Genomic DNA, 15,432 nt, shown 5'->3' on the forward strand with positions numbered 1-15,432 from the left:
TGTGTACAGAACAAATCTGGAGATATTGTTTTTAGTTCCCACGTCTAAATCATCCATATGTATTGTGAATAGTTGGGGTCGGAGCACAGATCTTTGTGGTAGCTCAGTAGTCATTGCCTGCCACTTGAAAAAAATCATTTTCCCCATTCTTTGTTACTGCCTGCCAACCACTTTTCTAACCGTGACAGCTCCAATTCTATGTGATTTAACATGCTAATCTCTTATGGGACCTTATTGAAATTCAACTTAGTTTAATGTATGCCCATTAATGTATCCAATTTAAAATTCACTTTGCTTCCACTTGATCCCTTGTGCATCTTGATTTCTGTAAATGTTTCCAATTCTACAATTCCCTTCAACCTCACACTTCCTTCAATTTTAGCTGCAGCAAAGGCAGCTTTTGGCCAACCTGCTGTTGCACTCTGGAATTTCCGATTTTAAGTATTTGCTTTTCCTAGCTCCTTCAAGTCCTATTGTAGCCCATCTCTTTAAGCTTTTGGTCACATCTCTTCCTTTGAATTGAGTGTTCAATGTACCCCCCCCCCCGTGTATTACTTTTTTTCTTAAAACAAATGCTCAATATTACTTTGGTTATGCACTGACGTTGTTTAATTGCAATAGTTGACATAGGATCTATCTTAAGTGTAATTTTTTTTTAAAAGTTCATTTGCTGTGCACTTCACTTTATAAAATCTGATTTAATCCCTGAATGAGCTTGTTTTCAGTGGGCTACCTGGAGATTGCTGTGTCCTGAGTGGCTGCAGAGGCCATCAATCCAGCTGATTGACCAATGGGAAGCTCGCATAGACAGCGGAAGCCCCGCCTTCAGTATCCGGGCGCTGTGCACTGGTGCCTCTCTCGCTCGCGGAGTTAATGGCGCCGAGGCCCTGAGGCCTAAGGCCAGGGAGAAAAATCGATCGCCTCGCTTTTTTCCCCCCCTCTTGCCGTTGCAGCTGCGTTCAGGGTAGGTATTTCTGTGTGCTCCGGGCACGCGGGTCAGGGTTTAGGGTGGGATTGGGTCGAGGTTGAGCCCCGTGAGCTCGGCCCGGCCTGCGGCCTGCGGCCTGCGGCCTAATGGTTTCCATCGGTCGAGAGCAGCTCAGGCGGGGACTCGCTGCTCATGCCGCGCTGGAACCTTCCAGGAGAAGTCATCGTTTTACTTTACAGCAAAGAAGATTGGCCCCGTCGTATCCGTGCATCAATCATCTATTAACTTTCATCCCGTTTTCCAACATTTGGCCCGTAACCTTGTGCTCATCTACATGTTTCTTAAATGTCTTGGTAGTTTCTACCTCTACCATACCTTTTAGCTAGTGCATTCCAGATAGCCACCACACTCACGGTGAACAAAACGTTTCCTCAAATCCCCTCTGAACCCTCTGCTCCTTAACTTGCGCCATGGTTATTGATGACCCGACTAAGGAGAAGTGTTTCTCCTTATCAACCCTATGTTCCTCAAACTTACACCTCGACGAAGGTCACCCACTCAGCCTCCTCTGCTGTAAGGAAAACAACCTGAGCCTATCTGGTCTCTGTTCATAGCTGAAGAGCCTCTCTTCACTCCAGCCAAAGCAGCATCCCGGTAAGCCTCCTTTGGACCCCCTCTAGTGCAATCAGATTCTTCTTATAATGGGACAACTAGAACTGCCCACAGTATTGAATCTGTGGTTTAACTGATAAATGTTATGACTCCATCATAACCACCTTGCTCTTGTATTCAATGCTTTGAATAAAGATGAATATCCCATATGCATTCTTAACACTTGCCCTGCTGCCTTCATAAATATATGGACTTACACGCAAAGGTTCCTCTGATCCTTTGTATTTCCTTTGGTCCTACCATTCAACAGAAGTGTAGCTGTTCAGTGTAAATTCCCCCTTTGTCCCAGTTTCTCTCCCACCAGCCACATCATTCACACCAGAAGAGTATGACATGATGTGCTTAGAATTTGTTATTAAACATGCTTAAGATTGGTGCAAATTTCTCACCAAGACACTATTCAAAAGGACAAGGCAGGCAAATTCAAGCCTGTATCAAAAAGGGATCTCAATAAGGAAAAAAAAGTTGAAGTTATGGGAACAAGGGGAAAGTGAGGACTGCTGAAAATGTGTTGCTGGAAAAGTGCAGCAGGTCAGGAAGCATCCAAGAACCAGGAGAATCGATGTTTCGGGCATAAGCCCTTCAAAACATCGATTCTCCTGTTCCTTGGATGCTGCCTGACCTGCTGCGCTTTTCCAGCAACACATTTTCAGCTCTGATCTCCAGCATCTGCAGTCCTCACTTTCTCCTCGAAAGTGAGGACTGCAGTTGCTAGAGATCAGAGTCGAGAGTGTGATGCTGGAAAAGCACAACAGGATTCCTGATGAAGGGTTTATGCCTGAAACGTCAATTCTCTTGCTCCTCAAATGCTGCCTGACCTGCTGTGCTTTTCCATCACCACACTCCAGTTATGGGAACAAGTGGGATTAATTGGTGTAAAAGAAAAATACTGTGGATACTGGAAATAGATCAGGCAGCATAATGACTACAAAAACAGTTAATGTTGCAGGCTGATGTTCTTTTGTCAGAGTTCATTTCAAGCTCTCTCAAAGAGCTGATGAGTGCAATAGCCTGGATAGCCTCCTTCTGTGTTTTGTGATTGTACAATTTACTAACACTTTTAGCATAGATTTAAATCTCCCTTTCAAGTATACATTTTTAAAGTTAATTCATGGGATGTAGGTGTTGCAAACTAGGCCAGCATTTTTATTGTCCATCACTAATTGTTTTGGAGAAGATGGAATTGAGCTTCCTTTACGAATCGCTGCAGCCATTGGAGTGTAGGGCCACCTGTAGTGCTGACAGAAAGGAAGTTCCAGATTATGACCTAGAGAATAGTGATATAGATCCCAATCAGAATGATCATATGTATTTAGTTTGGCATGCGGAACATATAGAAATGTGGCTTCCATGTGTAAATGTAACTTTTCTTCAAGATAATTCTAGAAGGTCTTTTCAAAATCCTGGATGTTCCTATATATTCAAAAGTCGAGCTACTGAATAGCCATAGACAAGTACGTTGCTTTTCCACTGTCTCCAGAATTCTGAAATGTTGCAATTGATGCCCTAAACATGCTAGATCCTGAGGGAGTTTGTGTATATTAACATAAGAGTTTAATGCAAATCATGTATGCTGTGGAAGCTGCTGATTCTAGGCATCTAAGTTAATAGAAATGCTGTCAGTTGGCGAGCCGGTATTTTTGGAGAAGCTTGGGTTTTGTAACAAATCCCATTAAAGTTTTCATGATGTTGCCTAAAATAACCTAGTTGGTATTCATTAGTTATACATATCCCTTTGGAAGGCTTTGCATGTAAGTAAATGCATCAGCCATTCTGTGCCAAAATCTAATACAGCAGCAATGGGATGAATAAACGTTTATTTCATGGTGGGATTGGTTAAGAGGAGTCTATTCCTGAGGGCACCAAAGCAATTGCACATAACTTTTCAAATTGTACTAGGGAGCTTGATGTTTGCGCCAGTTTTTATGCTTTGTTTGGTGTGATTGTCAAGAGATTATGAATTCCGGTTCCATTTTCAAAGTTAATTCCTTAATCTTTTGGCTGTTTTCAAAACGTGAGCTACTGAAGCTGACATCACTTGCATCTGAGTGTTCCATGAGAAATGTTGATTTTTGTTTTTGCAACATAATGTCCAAAGCTTGACTCCCAATTTACACATTCAAAAACATTTAAAGAAAGTTTTAAAATGAATGTTTTCAAGTGTAAACAATTGAGTATATAGATGTTGAAAGTGTTATTAAAGCAGTTACCTGTACTGCATGTACATCCACACTGATATTATGCTATCAGAAATTTTTTCAGATCCTCTGATCTGTAGTTGCAGATTGTATCTGGATTGCAGCCCAAATTGAGTGAAAATGAACTTTGGATGTCAGTATATATGGGTGCGTTTATAAGTAATCAGAACCAGTTTAATTCACATACATTTTCATATTCCCGCTGGTTTGGGTGTGTGTTATTACAATCTGTGTAAACATTAATTCTGTGCTCGTCACCAAATTGTATCTTATGCATTTTATTATTCATTTCATATATTTAAAGAATTTTTAAAAACTTTGCACACATAGGCATCTTAAATCTATGCGCACAAATAATTTTAATTAGAAGGTGCCTCACATCCTAGGCTAAAGGGGAAACTCACTTTAATCCCTCTGCAAATTATAAATAATGGATTTGCAGATAGCTAAAAGAATTAAATCTGTCTTTTCCCTCAGAATCTACAAAAATGGCAGCATTTCCATACAGGGCTGCACCTGGGCCCAATCCCGTTCCAGTCCCTCTACCTGATTACATGTCTGAGGAAAAACTACAGGAGAAAGGTGAGACATTTCTACATTAATCTGGTCAGTTAACATAGAAAGTAATGCAATTATGTGTACAAAAGTTTATCTCATTATTAAAGCACTAAATGTTAAAATTTAAATTTTATTTCGTTTTTATGCACTTTGGGTGCCCATTGTGTGACAAATACTCAAAGCTGTGAGGCATGACTTTGGAGATTTCGAACTAAAAATGTTTTTAATACTGTAGCACCTGTTGTTCTAATAATTAAATTTAAATTGAAAATTTTCAAGACTGCAGTTTTTATTATATGAAATATGGAGTATTGATTTTTTGACTTCCATTGAATGATTTAATTATCTAAGACTTATATTGACTGAAAAGATTTTTTAAAAGAGTGTGCTAAATATCAAGCTCAAGCATATCCTGAGCAGCACTTGTTGGCTAATTGTCATGAAATTGACATGGATTACCCAAAAGGCAATCTGGTTTGAAATTAACATTTCCCCAAGGGCAATGAAATTAGCCAATCAGGCTACATAGGAAATGTGAAAAAGTCCTCATCTCTTACTTGATTTACATAATTATGACAATCTTCACATATTGGAGATTAAACATCTGCAGTTACCAAACTTTGAAGCAATAACCTCAGTGTTGTACAGAATCATAAAACAGCTGTGTTACAAATGCTGTACTTTTGGTAGACCAAGAAGAGATGGAATTAAGAATGTAGAATCAAACATGGACTGAGAAGACGCCCTCTATCTGCAGAAGAAAAGTACCAGCACTTCAGCTCTGACTGGAAAGGTGCATCAGAGAATCACAAAATGACAGCATTTTTAAAAAAACAATTAATCGACTGATCTTGTGTTAAAACCTTACACCTCAAGGGCACCCAAAATACTCAAAAACTTGCATATTCTTTTTATCTTTCCTTGTATTGGACACTGTTCCATTTAACTTTGTACCTGTGTGTGTGTGAAGACCCAAGTGACTGCATGAAAACTGTAATCTTGATTTTGTGTCTTCATTGTGCTTTCTTAGTTTTTTTATTTATTCATGGACCACGGGCATTGCTGGTTTGGGTCAATACTGCATGCAGATCAAAAAGGAACCAGTGGCCTACTGGTACTACCACTGGACTATTAATCCAGGAATCAAGTGTTTTTCTGGAAACCTGGGTTCAAATCCTGCCACGCCAGATGGTGAAATTTGAATTCAGTAACAATTTAGAATTAAGTCATTGATTGTCAGGAAAAAAAAACATCTCTAATGTTCACTTGCGTGGTTTAAGGAAGGATTGCAATCCTTAGCTGGTTGACATGTCACTCCAGACCTACAGCAATGTGATTGATTCTTAACTGCCCTCTAGGCAATTAGGGGTGGGCAATAAATGCAAGCTTGGTCAATAATGCCCTTGCTCGTGAATGAATAAAAAAAAAGTTGTAGGTAGATCCACAGTGCTGTTAGGGAAGGATTGATCTGGTGATACTGAAGGAATGGGAATATATTTTCAAGTCCAGCTGATGAGTGACTTGGAAGTGATCTTCTACGGGGTGGTGTTCCCGTGTGTCTGTTGCCTTTGTTTTTCTAGATGGAAATTGCTAACTGGTGAAGGACCAGCGCTCTGAAAGCCGGTACTTCCAAATAACCTGTTGTGGTTTTTAACTTTGTCCACCCAGTCCAACACTGGAATCTCCACATCATAGATGGAAATTGTGCTGGGTTTTGAAGGGCTGCTTAAGAAACAATTGGTGAATTTTGGCAGTGCATCTTGAAGATGGTATACATTACTACTGTTGAGTGTTCGCAGTGTGAAGGGAATGAGTATTTGTGGATGTGCTACTAATCAAGTGGGCTGCTTTTACCTGGATGGTGTCAGGGTTCTTGTGTTATTGTTGCTGCACTTGTCCAAGCAAATATGGAATATTTCATCGCACACCTGACTCTACTGTGTAAATGATGGACAAAATTTGCAGAGTCAGGAGATGCTCTTGTAACCAATATTTGTATGGCTAGTGTAGTTCACCTTCTGGTCTATGGTAAATGTCCGAGATGTTGATTGTGGGGGATTTAATGATGGTGCCACCTTTAGAGTTCAAGAGATGGTCAGATTGTCTCTTATTTGGAGAATGTCATTGCCAGGATTTTTTTTATTCACTCATATTGTGGGATATGGGTGTCGCTGGCTGGCCAGCATTTATTACCCATCCCTAATTGTCCTTGAGAAGATAATGGTGGGCTGCCTTGATCTAGTGGTGTCTGCGACATTGTCTGTAAGGTCTGATTCCATGAATATGACCATATCAGGCTGTTGCTTGATTAGTCTGTGAAACAGCTCTCCCAATTTTGACACTAGCCTTCAAATGTTAATGAGAATGACTTGACATAGTAGACAGCAGTGTTTTTGTCATTGCCTTTTCTGGTGCCAAGATAAATGCCTGGCGATCCTTCTGGTTTCATATCTTTCAGGTTTCCTTTCCTGATAAACATCAGTGAACCTGATGGGTTTTTCCAACAAACAACAGTGGTCTCACGGTCATCATTAGATTCTAAATTCCACATTTTCTTTTTGAAATCAAATTCCACCATTTGCTGTTGGTGGTTTCAAACCTCGTCCCCGGGACATTATCTAGGGTCTCTGGATTAATAGTCTAGCAATGATGCCATTAGGCCATCGCCTTCCTTGTGTAGCACAAATGTTATTTGCCACTTTTCAGCCCACGCCTGGGTAATTCCAGGTCTTGTTGCATTTTGGTATGGATGGCTTGAATATCTGAGGAGTTATGAATGATGCTGAACTTGGTGCAAACACTAGCGAACATTCCCACTTCTAACTTTGATCGATGAAGCAGCTGAAGATAGTTGGGATAGGATATTCTCCTGAGGAATTCATGCAGAGATGTCCTGGCACTGAGATGACTGCCCTCTAATAACCAGAACCGTCATCCTATGTGCCGTGTATGACACCAACCAACAAGATTTGCTGCAGTTTCCCATTGACTTCCTCAATTCTGAGGAAGGGTTACTCCACCTGAAATGTTATCTCTGATTTCCTTAGCAATTTTTGTTTTCGTTTCCCCAGTTTTGCTGGGGCTCCTTGAAACCGCACTCAGTCACATGTGGCCTTGATGTCAAGACGAGTCCTCTCACCTCACCTCTGGAATTCGTTTCTTTTGTTCATGTTTGAACCAAAGCAATAATGAGATCATGAGTCGAGTGACCCAACTGGGCATCATTGAGCAGGTTGTAATAAGTCTGTAAATTTATTCATTGCTTTTAGAACCTGGGCCTTTTCTCTGTAGTCAGGTTAGCTTGAAAATTCACTGGAAATTCCAACCTAACTGATTTACATAGCAGATGTATTTTACAATTGAACTGTTGTTGGTTTCTAGAAGTAGGACAGCATATCAACTTCAGCTAGAGGATTGCAAATCCATGTGCTGTGTGTAGTTCGGAATGGATATTTTGGGTAGTGGTGATCCACCCTTCAAAGCTATAAAAAAAGAGGCACATATTGCATTTAGTTCTGAAACAACACAGTGAATTGCTGCCCTTGGGTGCTGCAGCCTAAAAATAAGACCTCTCAAGTGCTGTTGCATATATGCTAATTGCCAGTGACCTCAGCTAGGCATCCTTATTAGTTTTTGGAACTGACAAGTTATCGTAACTGAGCTTATGTTCTATTTAAGTCCGGAGTTTGCCATCCAGGAATGGGAAGGATGTTCAGCCTTATTCAATTCAGTTCAAGGAAACTCAGTGAGAGGCAAACCATATAGCATGGTTATTTCAATATTTTTCTGGCTGTGATTTTTTAAAATTCATTTCCTAAGCTTATATAACTCACTGAGCAATGAAAAATTCATCATCCTGTCTCCATGTCTTATGTTAACTGCAGTCAGCCCAATGGATGCTTAGCTGAGTTTAAAAATAAAGTTCAATGATTAGTATTAATGGCTTAGTTTGATGCTGATATCTCAGAACAACCCATAATGTGTGATTTACCACGTTGCCCTGTCCTCCATTGAAGAGGAAAATACAACTTTGCCTAACAACATTGGAATAACTTTAACATTGTAGTAGACAAAGTATTGGACATTCTGTTGACTTTAGATTTTGACTTCTGCTTATACTCCAATATTCATTTTGATTGAATTGAATTGAATTTATTGTCACGTGTACTGAGGTACAGTGAAAAGTTTTGTCTTGCAGTCGATACAGGCAAATCACGTAGCTAAGTAAGCTGTTGATTAAGTCATGGGATATTTTTAAAGAAGTTATGACACCTTTCTTTTGAGATTGTGCTCAGTTATAAACTTTCCAGTGTATTTAAATTATTTTTCCAGCCAGGAAATGGCAACAACTTCAGGCTAAACGGTATGCTGAGAAGAGAAAGTTTGGCTTCGTGGATGCTCAGAAAGAGGACATGCCTCCTGAACATGTCAGAAAGATCATTCGTGATCATGGTGACATGACAAACCGGAAATTCAGGCATGACAAGAGAGTCTATCTTGGGTAAGCATTTTGTCAATATGGAGGACAATAGCATTTTAACATTAAGCCCATAATTATCCTCTGAGATTTGATGCTGAATGATTTTTACTTGAACTTTTAATTTTACTATTTAACTGAAGCATGTTTTTGTTTCAATAACAAGTGGTTCATTGATGGTCCATAGCATTTTTAGTACTTGTTTGATTTTTTAATGAATGGTTTGACCTCCAGTACTCACCTTGTTGAGTATGAATGTTTATGCAGAGACTGCTGTGAAAAGTAATGTTCTGTATGGAGGTGGGAAGGGAAGAGATATTGTGATGGGAGTGGGGCGCAAAGATCTGAAATCTGCAGTGAGTAACCGAATGGAACATAATATATGCAGTATGCAGGTCATGATAACTTGCCTAAATATTGCACTCCCACAGTTCTGTTTTCATATGCTTGTGTACTATTTAGGTCTTCTTTTTAAATAGTTCTAGATTTTCAGTTGTTCAAATCTATATTTCTCACTAGTGACAGTTTTGTATACATTCAGCTTAAAGAGGACTTCAAGTCTATCTCTAATCAAGTCTAATTCAATTCTCGCTTGATCATTGCATTTTCAAACTTGCAAAGTGCCATTTTGTATTCCAGTTTATATGCTAACCAATTATTCTAAAATATAGCACTTACCCAAAATATTAGATGTAACTGTTTATCTTGTGAATTAAAATTGATTTGCTCTAAAATACAGTGAGAAGTATGCATTTTTAATATCAGTCATTAGACTTGTCATCACAGTGAGGCTGTTTGACTCAGAGTATAACAGGCTGAGGAGTGGCAGATGACGTTTAATTTAAATAAATGTGAGGTGCTGCATTTTGGAGCAGCAAATCAGGACAGGACTTATACACGTAATGGTAAGGTCCTGAGGAGTGTTGCCAAACAAAGAGACCTTAGTGCAGTTTCATAGTTCCTTGAAAGTAGAGTCACAGGTAGACAGGGTAGTGAAGAAGAGGTTTGCTACATTTGCCTTTATTGGTCACTGCATTGACTATAGGAGTTGGGAGGTCATGTTGCGGCTAGACAGGACATTGGTTAGGCTACTTTTGGAATACTGTGTTTCATTCTGGTTTCCCTGCTATAGGAAGGATGTTGTGAAACCGTGAAAGGGTTCAGAAAAGATTTACAAAGATGTTGCCAGGGTTAGAGGGTTTGAGATTTAGGAAGAGGCTGAATATGCTCGGGCTTTTTTTTGCCTGGACATTCAGAGGCTGAAAGGTGACCTTTAGAGAAGTTTATAAAATCATGAGTGGCATGGAGAGGGTGAATTGTCAAGGTCTTTTTCCCAGACTAGGGGAGTCCAAAATTAGAGGGCATAGATCTATGGTGAGAGGGTGAAGATTTAAAAGGGATCTAAGGAGCAGCTTTTTCACGTAGAGGGTGGTGTGTGTATGGAATGAGCTGTCAGAGGAAGTGGTGGAGGCTACTATAATTACACCATTTAAAAGGCATCTGGATGGGTACATGAATTGGAAGGGTTTAGAGAGGTATGGGCCAAATGCTAGCAAATGGAACTAGATTAATTTAGGATATCTGTTTAGCAGGGGCGAGTTGGTCCAAAGGATCTGTTTCTGTGCTGTACAACTTTATGACTAAAGCTAATATATTGGCAATTGTATTTTTCCCTCTCTCCATAGTGCTTTGAAGTACATGCCGCATGCTGTTCTGAAACTACTGGAGAATATGCCTATGCCATGGGAACAGATCAGGGATGTTTCAGTTTTGTATCACATCACAGGCGCAATCTCATTTGTTAATGAAATTCCCTGGGTTATTGAACCAGTTTATATATCTCAGTGGGGGTAAGTAGTGTTGAGTTTTTCAAGAGCTTTTGATGAAAATATGTTTTCATTCACTTGTAAAGTATTTTGTGTTCTTCTGTCCATGGCAATTTCCGAATTAAGTTGAATGATACAAGGAAATCAATGTTATAGCTATGAGTTATTCATACAAAAGTAGTGGGACAAGATGCTTGTCAAAGTTATAGGCCTTAATACCAGTTGTTATTTGTATTAAAGATAGCCTTGTTGATTGAGACTTTGTTCTCCTGGATGTCAGTGATTTCAGTTATTCCAGTGGAAGATAGAAGATATCCTGTTGATAGATCATGCATTCAAAAGTTATTTGCTTGGATATTTTTCATACATGAAAGAATTTTCAAATGTACTGTAATTTCAATTTAGATAAGCATATTTTGAGTGCGTTTTGCTCCATTGCATATGATCAGGAATAGCATTTTATACTCTAAGGATATTTTTCTGATGGAATGCAATAACCAAAGATTCATTTCTCATTAGAACCATGTGGATTATGATGAGACGTGAAAAGCGTGATAGACGACACTTTAAAAGGATGCGGTTTCCTCCTTTTGATGATGAAGAGCCTCCACTGGATTATGCAGATAATATACTAGACGTGGAGCCACTTGAAGCAATACAGATGGAACTTGATTCAGAAGAGGATGGACCAGTGGCAGAGTGGTTATATGATCACCAACCGCTGAAAGACAACCCAAAGTAAGGCTTTATGTCTTAGAGTCCACTGTGTTAATGTCATGAAAGATTGAAGGCCTGACAAAGTAGCTAAGTGACATGGAAACAATTATCTGATTTTAAATTATTAACAAGTATTTACAGAATAGGCAAATTAAAACTGTACTGCTAGGAAAGTTATACCTGAACTAATTAAAATGACTTCACTTCTTGTGAATGAACAATTAACTATGACATTGTTAGGTTTAACGGGTTCAACCAACTCGACATTAATTTGATATTATGTTTGTTGTTTTCCACAAGGGCCCAATGGTCAGTTCACAGTCTAAAATAAAAATAATGCCATGGAATATTCTTTCTTGGAAATTTGAACAGTTCCTTTAGTCTAGCCTATTGTCTGTATGGGATGTTTTACATACTTTACAACTAACCTGTTCAGAAATGTTATTACACACCTCTGGAACAAGTGGGATTTGAACCCAAGGTAGGGCACTACCACTGTACCACAAGACTTCCAAAGATTGTCCTTCTAATGGTCCTTCTTTGCCAATCATTGGCTTCAGTATGAAAAATTTTTAAAAATTCAGTCAAGGGTTATTTATTCTAGTACTCTTCAATTGGACATCAAATTTTATTTTTAATTCTTTGTGAATAAAAGTAATAACTCTTGATTACAGAAGGTGAGAGGGGAAACATTTAAAATGGACCTAAGGGGGAACCTTTTCATGTGGAGGCTGGTACAGTTATTTCTTCCATAGCATGATAGTTCTGTTCCTATGTGACCCCGTGCAATACAAGAATTACGCAATACAAATAGAGTTTAAAGTGTTGGTGATATAATCGTGTTATAGCCCACACACATTTTAAAAGTTCGCTCTTTGGAAATAATGTCCCTTATTTGTCATTTACGTTACAGCCAGTTCGCGTTGACAAAACACACATTATAGAAGAATGACCTGTACAATTACAGCATCTGGATGGGTATATGAAGAGAAAGGATTTAGAAGTATATGGGCCAAATACTGGCAAATAGGACTAGATTTATTTAGGATGCCTAGTTGGTATGGACAAGTTGGAACGAAGGGACTGTTTCCATCCTGCACTACTCTATGACTAAGTAATAATGCTCAACAACCTTATTATTTGGTACAAGTAAATTTAGATTTAATTCAACTTAATAGGCTTATTGTAGAGAAATATCAAAAAGCCAAACTTTTGAAAAGAATACACAACTAGACTTCACAATTCTTAATCTGAAGGCCTGGATTTATGATGGTTATAGTTCAGTGATTTTACACTCCTCTCAACAGTTCCAAAGCAATTAGTGATTGATTATGGAGAAATTTACCATATTTTTAATCAATTAATTGTATACTAAATTCATAATGAATAGTAAACGCTCACTGACCGTGGAAAGGTATTTAACATCGAACAGTCAACACAGTAACAGGCCCTTTGGCCAACCATGTCTGTGCCAACCATAATACTATTTTAAAATAATCCCAAGTACCTGCACATGGTCCATATACTTCTATCCCTGCCTCTTCATGTATCTGAATCAAAGCCTCTTAAATCATCTTGCATCTACCACCTCCCATAACAGCATGTTCCAGGCACCTACAACCCTCTGTATTTTAAAAAAAAGCTTTTCTTTGAACTTTTCCTCTCTCATCTTAAACCTATGCCCCCTATCATATGACATATCCACCCTGGGCAACTATCCATCCTATCCATGCCTCCCATAATTTTATATACTTTCATCAAGTTGCGCCTCTGACGCTCTAGTGAAAACAATCCAAGTTTGTCCAACCTCTCCTTATAACAAGACATTTGTGGGATGGCAACTTCCCCATTATGATAAATTCCACATTTTTAAAACAATTTGTTCAAATTGCTAGTTTAGCTTTGCTTTAAAGTGAGTTATTTAGTTATTTGAAAACTGACAGTTTAAACTATCGATAGTGGTTTATTGGTTCCTGACTGAAAGAATACTTTGTGATTAGCTGCTTGCTGTCATCACTACTGCTGCATGTTGTGAAATCTCCCAAAGTTGGCACTAGATTTAAACTGCCATTGAGAAAGGTGAAAGCCACACCACAATGGTCACTTGAACTTTTGGGCAGTTTAATTTAAGGTCAGTAGTAAGTACCTTCTCCCCTACTGACAACAGAATCTAGCTAATAACAAAACATGGGGAAACAGTACGTGTGTGTGTGTGCGTGTGAGTAAAAGAAACATATTTGTTCAACTATGGTCTTACCTGTGGTAACTGCTAGAAATGGATATGTTGGCACTTGGGTGAGGACATGGTTAGGCTTAGTGATGCCATTGTAGTTAAATAGCATGTTAATGTTTAACTTTATAGACTTGTGTATGATAATTGACCACTGACGAAGTACTAGAAACTTGTTGGAATCCATGGACTGGCTTTAGGAGAGGAATTGTTGAGGTTGACAAAAGTTGGGCTTCTGTTAATAACGAAACAAAAAAGTAATATCACAGCTCTCCGTATTGGAAAATTAGAATTAGGTTAATCTATTCAGCTTCCTATTGTATTCAAATATCCCTATCAACTTGTGAATTGCTATGATATTAAGTTGTAATTTTCTCTTATAAAGTGTTTAAATTGAGAATTATTCTGTCCTAATATAGGTATGTTAATGGATCGACTTATCGCCGCTGGCAGTTTACTTTACCTATGATGTCCACTCTTTATCGTCTGGCTAATCAGTTGCTAACTGATTTAGTGGATGACAACTACTTCTATCTGTTTGATCTGAAAGCATTTTTTACATCCAAAGCTCTCAACATGGCAATTCCGGGTGGACCCAAGTTTGAGCCTCTGGTTCGGGATGTGAATCTTCAGTAAGGACATTTCTTTTTAAAATCCATTCTCAAGATATATTATCAGAAAATTTAGCTGCTTTCTATTAGGTTGAACAATGGTTACTACAACTACAAAATGCTTCACCGTTGTTCAGTAGTGTTCCATTTATCAAGTCTTCAATATTTTCCTGCATGTGAATCATCTAATTGAATCCTATTTCAGTGTTTGCTAACTGTCTTTTCAGATTCTAATTTTATCGAACAAAGTGTTTTGCTGTGACAGGGAGAGATGTATAACAGTTTCCAAACCTCGACAGCAAATGAAAGCTGAAACTAAAATCCTGGTTCTGCTTGACCCTGCCCCTTCATACTGCTTCTATTATTCCAACTTTTTTTTTAAATCAAAAGCTATCTGGGCTCAGGGAAGGCAGCTCAGCTGCAAGCTTGCAATGCTTGTTCTTAAAAATATTGACAGAAGAAATCCTTCTTAAAGGCATATCTTGTAACATCATTACTTGTGTGTTTTCAGCAAAATCCTTCTGTTTCCTTTTTATAAAATGTTGCTCTTAAATCTGTCTTACTTCCCTGTTTATAGTTTCTCAATTCCTGCAGATGATTTATTTGTGTATTGTAATTTAAAATAAATGCGTATGGGTCACCACTCGGCAGGTTATACGCTGTCTTTTTGCTTTCTTTCCTACAAATATTCAGCCATATGGTTGTTCCTTTTCTCATTCCTTTCTAATACTAATCTTGAACTATGCTTTCTTTAATCCTTGTATTTCAATTGTTCTAAAGTTTATTACTGCTGTACTGTACAACTTCAATAAAGTTTTGTGCATATTTAGTTCACTAATGAACAGTACATTTGTAGCATGGAAATGAACAGATTCCACACTATAATGTGTACATGATTTAAGTTGTCATTGCTGTACAGCAATTGTAAGCTACAAAAGGGCAAGTTTATAAATGAGGACCTTGTGTCATAGCGAAGCTATAGATGGAGAGTCAAGTCCCAGCCAGTTTTATTTTCTCTTCTGGCTTGATCCAAGTAGAGGCCATTGCATCTGCCTTTCATTTGGGAGAAAATTTGAAGGGAAAATCAAAGTATGATCCCTACACTGTCTGGTACTTGATTGATAACCCAGTGGAAAGTAAGTTTGAGCAAATGTTTTTGAATTGTATGTGTTTTTTGTTTGAAGCAATTTGTCATGTGAGCTATTGGCCCAGGTA

The 15,432-nt window shown here is 38.5% G+C and overlaps 1 protein-coding gene across 1 annotated transcript in view; it reads left to right on the forward strand.

Moving 5' to 3' along the window:
- The first annotated feature begins 823 nt into the window (after positions 1–823).
- prpf8 (pre-mRNA processing factor 8) overlaps positions 824–15,432 on the forward strand; it is a 54,659-nt gene continuing 40,050 nt past the window's right edge. The window contains exons 1-6 of the mRNA XM_072589630.1: positions 824–964; positions 4,276–4,380; positions 8,689–8,857; positions 10,519–10,683; positions 11,179–11,397; positions 14,026–14,238. Of these exons, the coding sequence (XP_072445731.1) occupies positions 4,287–4,380; positions 8,689–8,857; positions 10,519–10,683; positions 11,179–11,397; positions 14,026–14,238 (860 nt within the window). The 5' untranslated portion in view covers positions 824–964; positions 4,276–4,286. The remainder of the gene's footprint in view (positions 965–4,275; positions 4,381–8,688; positions 8,858–10,518; positions 10,684–11,178; positions 11,398–14,025; positions 14,239–15,432) is intronic.

Source organism: Chiloscyllium punctatum, chromosome 19 (assembly GCF_047496795.1).
Source record: "Chiloscyllium punctatum isolate Juve2018m chromosome 19, sChiPun1.3, whole genome shotgun sequence".
Classification (NCBI taxonomy): domain Eukaryota; kingdom Metazoa; phylum Chordata; class Chondrichthyes; order Orectolobiformes; family Hemiscylliidae; genus Chiloscyllium; species Chiloscyllium punctatum.